The sequence below is a fragment of the Mobula hypostoma genome, chromosome 4, assembly GCF_963921235.1.
Source record: "Mobula hypostoma chromosome 4, sMobHyp1.1, whole genome shotgun sequence".
NCBI lineage: Eukaryota > Metazoa > Chordata > Chondrichthyes > Myliobatiformes > Myliobatidae > Mobula > Mobula hypostoma.
Window position 1 is genome coordinate 119267590 of NC_086100.1, and position 9729 is coordinate 119277318.

At 40.4% G+C, this 9729-nt stretch overlaps 1 protein-coding gene across 3 annotated transcripts in view; it reads right to left on the reverse strand.

Annotated features, from left to right (window-relative positions):
* naf1 (nuclear assembly factor 1 homolog (S. cerevisiae)) overlaps window positions 1-7471 on the reverse strand; it is a 227405-nt gene extending 219934 nt beyond the window's left edge. The window contains exons 1-2 of one of the 3 annotated variants that reach the window (XM_063045031.1): window positions 7432-7471; window positions 3302-3939 (exon numbers count right to left, since the gene is read on the reverse strand). In XM_063045031.1, coding sequence (XP_062901101.1) covers window positions 3302-3921 — 620 coding nt within the window. In that variant the 5' untranslated portion in view covers window positions 3922-3939; window positions 7432-7471. The other 2 variants (XM_063045032.1, XM_063045033.1) reach the window with 2 other exon arrangements.
* Window positions 7472-9729: the final 2258 nt, after the last annotated feature.

Below are 9729 nucleotides of genomic sequence, written 5' to 3' on the forward strand. Positions count from 1 at the left end.
ATCCCAGAATCAAACATAAAAGAGTTAATCAGAGTAGCCGACTTATTCGGTAAAGCCAGACTACCTATGGATCTGTTCAACATGGGATTCAAACATAAATTAAAGTCACCGCCTATTATCAACATATACTCGTTTAAGTTAGGAAAGGAAGTGAATATGTGTTTAAAAAATTCAAGGCAATCCACATTCAGAGCATAAACATTAACCATAGCAACCTTTTTATTAAAAAGTAACCCAGTGATTAACAAAAATCTACCATTAGGATCTGAGATAACGTCTTGATGAATAAATGTGATTAAGGGATCTATAAAAATTGAAACGCCTTTAATTTTGGCTTGGGAGTTCAAGTGGTATTGTTGATTCTTCCAGAACTTAAAGAAGCGTTGATTATCCTCTTTCCTTACATGAGTTTCTTGTGCAAAAAAACTCATTCATGAGCATATGAGCATTCAGTCTTTGGAATACTTTGAAAATCTTTTTCCGTTTTATTGGATGGTTTAAACCATTTGTATTCCAAGAGACAAAATTAATAATGTGAGCCATAATTTGAGGTTAATCCTTTGGTATGTAAAGGGTTAACCATAATGTGAACTCATGAAATCAGAAGAGGAATACATGATCAGAGAGAAACCGGAAATCCCGACACTGCAGCCATCTTTGTAGTACTAAGTCAGCCCAATAGAAAAAATTAAAGAAAAAGACTACCCCACCCACCATCTCCAAGAACCCTGAACTAAGCCAGAAAAGGCTGAAGAAAGAACTAATACTAAATCTAACCCCATTGCTGCAGGAGACAACTCCAAAGATATATGTTATATAGATGACCCCCCCCCCCGGAAACTGATATATATAAAAAAAATTAAACACTATACTAAGATAATCTACATAGTATAATTACTAAGATACATAAATAAGAAAAAGTTAGTATCAATATGTATGATTAGTTAATTATAAATGAGAGTAAATAAAATATCGCTTCCAAAAAAAGGGGATTATGGGAAGAAGAAACATAAGAACATGGCATCCCAAAAAGAACAGATGAGATAATGAAAAAAGAAAAACAAATCGCCATTTTAATTGGACAGAAACAAAAATAAAAAACATATAACTGAAAATGATCATCAGATCAAATCGTTAGTAATAATATCGGAAAACAAAAAGTTAAGGAAAAATTAACTAAAAGAAAGTAACTTTATTCGCAACGTTGTAAAGTACTAACTATAGTAGTAAGCACAAAACAAAAATCTTGAGCTTATAAAAAACCTTCATCGTACGGTAGTAGAAGGTTTATTTTTTTTTTTTAAAAACTTCAGAAAAAAAAGCTGATACTGAGAGCACAGAACATTAATTAAAGAGCGGTGTCCGTATCAGATGGGTAGTTATCATCCAAAAAGCTTCGAGCGGCAGTTACGGAATGGAAGATGCGACGAGATCCATCAGGAAGAGAAATTCTTAAGACGTGCAGGGTACAATAATGCCGATTTGAGATTTTTTTGATAACATTCCGACATCAGAGCTTTAAAAGTCAGTCGCTCTTTCATCACTTCGGGACTGTAATCTTGAACTATCCTGAAGGAATGCTGGCGATACTTGATCATCCCTTGCCGACGAGCAGTCTGGAGAAGCTGTTCTTTAACATTAACATAATGGAAACGAAGAATAATTGGTCTCGGTTTAGATACGGCCGACGCCGACTTAGGCCGCAGTATACGGTGGGCACGGTCAGGTAATGGGGGCTTGTTGGGAAAAACTGAACTGAATGTATCCTTTAAAAGCTGAGCAAAGAATATTGAAGGGTCTCAATCCTCAACATCCTTGGGTAGACCAATTATAAGTAAGTTTTGTCTTCTCGATCAATTTTCAAGATCGATGACTTTGGATTTAAAATGTTGCAGTTGTTTAATAGTCGAAGCTAAATTCTGCTCTAAGTTCTCGACTTTTGAATCCGTCTTCTGAGATTTAATATCCAGATCAGAGATTTTACTTCGATGTTTTTGAACTTCACAATCCAGGGATTTCAGAGATTCCGTGATTGATTTTAAATCTTCATTAAGACTTTGACATTGTTCAAATTTATCTCATAAATTTTCAGATAAATTTTGACGTTGTTCCTCGAACTTTTCCTCTAGAAACTTCATCATAACCTCATAAGATAGCTCCGTTTGTTTAGAGTCACCTTTTCTTTTTCCTCCGTTCCCATCAGAATCTTTCCCATCTTTGGCTTTGGATCTTGTACTCATTTCTTTAAATTCCAGAGTTGCAGTTTAAGAAAAAATCAGTAAGATAGAATAAATCTTCTGGTGTGGGTAAAAATTGATTAGATCAAGGAGATCATACGTTAAAAAAGATAACGGGAATGGAGCGAAGCCAGAAGCGACTTCACTCCATGAGCGCTCCCTGCAGAATCCCGGAACAATTCCTGACTGAGCTTCTGAGTTCCTCCAGCAAATTGCTTGTCACTGCATACAAGTGGAAATGTCGTAATAACTATTAGAATCAGATACAAATTGGGATAGTGTATTACATGACAACACCAAGAAAAGAGAACATAAAGCGAAAATCCTGAGGAATTTAATTCTCATTTTGCTATTTTGTTTTTTCTCTAAATTTTGTCTCAGTGAATCTGAGCTTGGAAATCATGAACTATGAAACTCCTGACCTATCTCAAGGCTTTGAGCATGAAATTATTTTCCACAAGCAATGCCCTTCTCTCTTGCAACACCAATCAGATGTCTATCCCTCTATAGCAGAGACAATGCCCGACCCAAAGTCACAAATTTCTCTCAAGTCCATTTCCTTACATAATCAGTATTGCTGCAATCTAAAAGGAGATTGGATAACAGAGTGGAGGCTGTGGTGGGGGAAGGGCAGGGCACACAAATTGGCTTTAATTTCCTCTCCTGTGTAATATTCTTCACTCGAATAAAGTGATTCTGTTCCTACCATACCTTTGAAACGTTGTGCATTATTGCCTAGCAAATTACTCAACTGAAAAAAGTGATTATTCTTCAGACTTGCCCCTAAGGCAATTTCAGTTATTCTGAGACTAGGCATAAAATAAATTGCATTTAAGCTGCTATTACCAAATATTTTACAAATTATATATGACTTCATTCCTTTGCACTCATCTCAAATGTTATTTGGAGAAACAATTACTCATCTTGTTACAAGTTATAATCTATGTTTGGTTGCTATAAACCTTCATTTAAGATTCTTCACCATAAAGTTAATATTCTAGTGCTATCCAACTTTATCAATCACTGTAATGTAGATATATTTACTTCTTTCAATGAATGCTCACCTTTCTGATGATGTATCTTCAGATGAAGAACTGTCATCTTCACTGTCTTCCTCCTCAGCTACAGCATCACGCATTGCAGCTTCAACCTGGGGACAATCACTACAATGGTCTGTGTGATGGCCTGCCCCACCTTCTGGATTTTGATCCACAGATTGTGATTTTTCAAAGGATAAAATCTCCAGCTGAGCAGATACTGATAACTCCATCTCCTGATTATCTGTGGCCAAGGGAGGACTGACTAATGTATCACATTTTCCAGAAGTGCTGAGTTCTAATGATTTCCTGTCCTCCAAATCACTTTTGACATCAGGTGTTGCCGGAATTATACAAGACATTACATTGCCGTTAATTTCACTGACAGTGTCTTGTGGACAGTGAACACACAGTTCTTGCTGAATCTCAGAATCAGTCTGCTTTGAAACAATGACTTCAGAGTCTGTCAGCTGGGATTCAGCATTAACATCTTGATGACAAAATTCTGACACTGGCAGCTTAGGCTGTTCAACAACCAAATCAGTATTGCCTTTAACTGGAAAACTGCTTTCGTTAATCATTTCCTTTTCACTCCTGTCTGTTTGTTCATAGAGTTTAGTATCTGTATTTCCTGTCTGGTCGGCCATACTTCTTCAGAGACTAACCTTAAAAGACAAAGAGAAAGGTTTTAAAAATGCAAACAGCACACTTTAATCTAAGTGGTGCCATAAATATATATTAAACAGCACTTCACCTATGTTCAATCCAAACTGTACAACAATTCCAGAAAAACAAACTTTGAATTGCATCTATCCACCATAGCCAAAGAGAATATGGGCAGAAGCCCTTGAAGATTTCACTACAATCTGCACAACCCTGACTTAAAAATGTATCACCATTCCTTCTTCACTGCTGAGTCTAAATCCTGGAACTCCTTACCCAACAACATAACACAAATACATAAGAACATAAGAAATAGGAGCAGGAGTAGGCCAACTGGCCCGTCCAGCCTGCTCTACCATTCAATAAGATCATGGCTGATCTGGCCATGGACTCATCTCCACCTACCTGCTTTTTCCCCATAACCCTTAATTCCCCTACTATGCAAAAATCTATCCAACCTTGTCTTAAATATACTTACTGAGGTAGCCTCCACCGCTTCATTAGGCAGAGAATTCCACAGATTTACCACCCTCTGGGAAAAGCAGTTCCTCCTAATCTCCATCCTAAATCTACTCCCCCGAATCTTGAGGCTATGTTCCCCAGTTCTAGTCTCACCTACCAGTGGAAACAAATTTCCTGCCTGTATCTCATCTATCCCTTTCGTAATTTTATATGTTGCTATAAGATCTCCTCTCATTCTTCTGAATTCCAGCAAGTACAGTCCCAGGTGACTCAATCTCTCATAGTCTAACCCCCTCAGCTCTGGAATCAACCTGGTGAACCTCCTCTGCACCAACTCCAAAGCCAATATGCACAAGCAATCCCAAATTCTGCAATTTTTTACCATTTAAATAATAATCTGCTCTTTATTTTTCCTTCCAAAGTGGATGACCTCACAATATGTTTCATCACAAGGACTGTGACCGACAAGGCGAAGTTCAAAGTAAAATTTATTATCAGAGTACATACATGTCACCACATACAGCCCTGAGATTCTTTTTTCCTGTGGGCCAACTCAGCAAATTAATAGAATAGTAACTATAACAGGATCAATGAAAGATCAAGTAGAGCACAGAAGACAACAAACTGTGCAAATGCAAATATGCTGTAAATAAATAGTAGTAAATAATGAGAACATGAGATAATGAGATAAAGAGTCCTTAAAGTGAGATCATTGGTTGTGGGAACATCTTAATAGATGGGCAGGGGAGTGTAGTTAACCCCTTTTGTTCAAGAGCCTGATGGTTGAGGGGTAGTAACTGTTCTTGAAGCTGATGGTGCGTGTCCTGAGGTACTTGTACCTTCTACCTGATTTCAGCAGCGAGAAAAGAGCGTGGCCTGGGTGGTGAGGATCTTTGATGATGGAGGCTGCTTTCCTACAACAATGTTTCATGTAGATGTGCTCAACGGTTGGGAGGGCTTTTCCCGTGATGTGCTGGGCCGAATCCAATACCTTTTGAAGGAATTTTGTTCAAAGGCACAGCCAGAACTTCAAGATCAATTTGGAACAGGAATAAATGATGATGTTGCCAAAGATGCTCACAATCCCATATGATTTTTAAACTGTCAAGAGAGTAGGTTTTAAGGAATCTGTTACAGGAGAAGCACGTGATTTTGGAACTGAATTACAGAACTTAGGAATTTTCTGATACTAAGTACAATCACCCTCGTGGGACTCAGAAGGCATGATGATTGCAAAGGCAAACATTTCTCAAAGAGTAAGAGGGGGAATAAACAACATGAGGAATTTTGAAAAAAAGAATTTGAGAAAGAAAGGACTCAATTAATAATCAGTGAGATAAGGAGTCAAAGTTAGAAAATATATTCAAAAATAGATGGACAAAGTCATGCAGTACTCTAAGTTTACCCATAATTCAACAAGCTCACATTTTGGTTGACTCCATACCATGCAGTCGTAAACAGGTGAGGCATGATACTTACAACAAGTTTTAAATCATATGAAGTTACTGCTTCAGTAAAAAATACATTATATTTTTATAATAAAATAAATGTGTGAGGGAAAACATTAAAAGTCATAATAATTTTTTTAAAATAACTTATTTTTCCTTTTGCTGTCTTCTCCAACCCCTACAGGCTAATAGGTTTGTGGTTTCTAGTCTCTCTCCCCCTTCGGCAATTTGAGTGACACATTAACTACATTTCAATCCATTCAGGCCACTCCAAAATCCAGGGACTTTTTACTCAACATCTCTGTAACCATCACCCTCCATCCCTTATTGCATAGCCAATTGTGGATCCAATTAACTAACTTACCCTGGATCTCATGGGCACCCCGCTTTCACATCAGAATCCCACATGGGAAGATTATGAAGAACCCTCACCAACAGCCTTAATAAAGTTCACACAAGCTACACCAACCAAAGGTTTGGCCAATCTTCCAAAAAATTCAAATTAGTCAATTCGTCCAGCTCATGTCCACCACAAGGCATGCTAATTTTACTTAATCTTTTCATATATAGATGAATCTTAAACCACAGATTTTTACTAGTAACTTCCCTAACAGTGACAACAGTTAGACTCCTTGGACTATTGGTAACTGATTTATTCTTCATACTCCTCTTGAATAGAGATTTCACAAACACTGTTCCCCAGTCACACACACAAAATGCTGGAGAAACTCGGCAAGTCAGCCAACATCTTTGGAGAGGAATAAAGGGTCGACATTGTGAGCCAAGACCCTTCATCAAAACTTAATGGGATTTCCAGCATCTGCAGCATTTCCTGAGTTTATAATTTACTATTCCCTAGTCACCATACTCGTTTGGGATTACAGAAGATTGATATATAAATGGTGGCCAAAGGACTTGATTTTGTTCTCCGTTATTAAAAAAAAGCATTCTGTTTGCTACAGCCCTTTGTAACAACGTGATCTTCCTCCTCCTTTACCCTATAAGAACTGCTTATTCCTCTGGTGAAATTAACCCATTAAATAAACAGGAAGCCTTTGCCGAAAGCATGATTTGAACCGATAACTTTGCTACCATAAGCAAGACCTCGCGTGAGTTTCAACAAAGCAGAGAAAACTTTCATAAGAGCAAGTTAAATATGAGGTCGGGATGCACTTCTGCACGCATGGTTTAATTTTCATTCATCTGAGTAAGCATTGCCCCAATGAAGACTTAATTTGGAAGCACTGAAGCAACATGTGCTGTTAACACAGTGCTTTGCCTGTGTGACAACAGAAGTTTAAATTTAAAGCGAAGCTGCTGAGATGTTTAACATAAAGTAGAAGACTCACACGGGCAGCGGGCAGCAATTCCGGTGAGGGTCACACCACAGTGACCCTCTCCCCTCTCCCCTCTCCCCTCTCCCCTCTCCCCTCTCCCCTCTCCCCTCTCCCCTCTCCCCTCTCCCCTCTCCCCTCTCCCCTCTCCCCTCTCCCCTCTCCCCTCTCCCCTCTCCCCGCTCCCCTCCCCCCTCTCCCCTCTCCCCTCTCCCTCACTCACTCTCAGTACAGACTCGACAACACTCACCACTACTCATGCTCCGGCCACACGCTGTCGCATATCGGAACGTCATGCCCCATTACGTCACAGAAAGCGTCAGCCATTCAGCAAATGAGAGGCTCTCATGGGCTAACGTCAACCGCAAGGCGAGGCGTTGCAAACGCTTCTGCAGGAGAATGCCGCTGAAATGATAATGCCTCATATGTAATATTTAATATACCATATATAATTTCATAAAATATATACTTTGTTTGCTTTGAGTTATGATTGCTGTTGAGAAATCAATCCCAAACCAAACAGGACTGAAAGTTGCAACACCCAAAATGTCAACCATTCCTTTCCCTCCACAGGTGCTGCCTGACCTTATGAGTTTTGTGGCAATACCGGATACCGTCAATAGCACAATCTGGAGCAACACACACCGTCCAGCTAAAGAACTGTTCCTTTCCCTCCGTAGATGCTGCCTGAACTGGGGAGTTACTCCAACTACACACTTTAGTGTTTTGCTAAAGATTGAAAATGCTGGAAATAGATCAGATAGTGGAGAGACAAACAGTGCTAACGCTACACCATTCCCTCCAATCTCACGCTCTCTGAGGCAGAATGTTCTGTTTTCAGCAAGGGCCTCAACTTTGTTGCCCTTCGCCCACACTTCAGATTGTTCTGCGCCCACCTCAGTGCCAAGCTCTTCTTCTGTCAACTCCATCTCCAGGCCTGCTTCTTTGGAAAGAACTCCATGGCCCGCAATGATGACCCCTTTTCCCATCCCCAATCCTCCCCACCTTCTTGGACACCCAGCCCTGGTTCTCTGCCTACCCTGGATCTTTTCATCTCAAATTGCCAATGAGACATTAACCACATCAACTTCAGCAAACCTCACCTCTCCTCGAACTGTACCCCCTCTGAACACACTGCCCTCCACTCTCTCTGCACCAATAGCAACTAGGGTTTCCAACTGTCCCGTATTAGCCGAGACATCCCGTATATGGGGCTAAATTGGTTTGTCCCATGCCCTTGTCCCGTATTTGACTGCTACTACTCTGTAATCACCAGAGGACACGTTCACAGACAGATCCTAGATCTGATACAACAGCGTGTTGCATGTGCTGTTGACGCCACGCATGAGTGATTCACCTGTCATCCAATCACAAGCCCCCTTATGTGCATCAGTTGTGTGCTATATTTTGCCAATTCCTGCCAAAACAAAGAGTTTCAGTAACGTCTGGTGTTGTTCGGTTGGTTTGGCATGTGCCAATATGGATAAACCTCCAAAGAAGAAACGACTGTGCAGTTATAACAAGCAATGGAAAGCCAAAAAAAATGTGGGTTAAGCCCATCAGCAGTGACTCCACGTCGACGAAGGCCTTCTGTACTTCCCGTCGGGAATTCTCAATTGGCCATGGAAGGTGAGAATGACCTAACTCAGCATGCTTCCACAGAAGTGCACAAGAAGGCCACACTAGCTAAGGTTGCAAGCAATACTGGTGCATTCTTCGTGAAATCTACTGCGGAAAATGACAAAATCGCGGCAAGTGAAGCTTTGTATGTGTACCATACGGTTAAACACGGACTCAGCTACAACAGCACCGACTGTCTTGCTAAGCTCCTCTGTGCTTTGTTTAATGACTCAAATGTTGTGAAGAAGATGCACTTGGGAAGAACGAAAGCTGAGATGATTACAGTGAATGTTTTAGGACCAAGGACTGTGCGGGATATTATGGATGATCTGTCCCCGACCGAAGAAGGTGAGCTTGCGGAGCTCGCGTATTTCTCAGTTGCCACCGATGCCTCAAACAAGGGAGCTAGAAAAATGTTTCCAGTGTGCGTGAGATATTTCTCTGTGTCTGATGGAGTGCAGTGTAAGTTACTTGACTTTTATGAAGACAGTGATGAAACTGTAAATGGCATACATCAAGCTCTGATGAGCTGTCTGGAAAAGTATGAACTGAATATTAGACACGCCACAGCCTATGCAGCAAAAACACCACTCAGTTTACCAGTTATTGAGCAGTGCCAACAATCGCATTCTGAAAGCTAATTACCCAGCTCACACAGCTCACAACGCCTGTGATCAGCTGTCAGTGGATTTTGAGACAACTGTTATAAAGGTCTACAGCCACTTCTTAATATCTGCTTCCCGAAGAGAGGAACTGCGTTCATTTTTTGCCTTTGTTGACATTGAGTGGCGTGAAATTCTGCGTCATGTTTGCACACCATGATTCTCTCTTCATCCAGCTGTCGAATGCCTCCTGCAAAGCTGGCCAGCTCTTACGTCATACTTCAGGTCCCTTGAGACCTGTCCTGTGGCACTGAAGAGGATTTTTG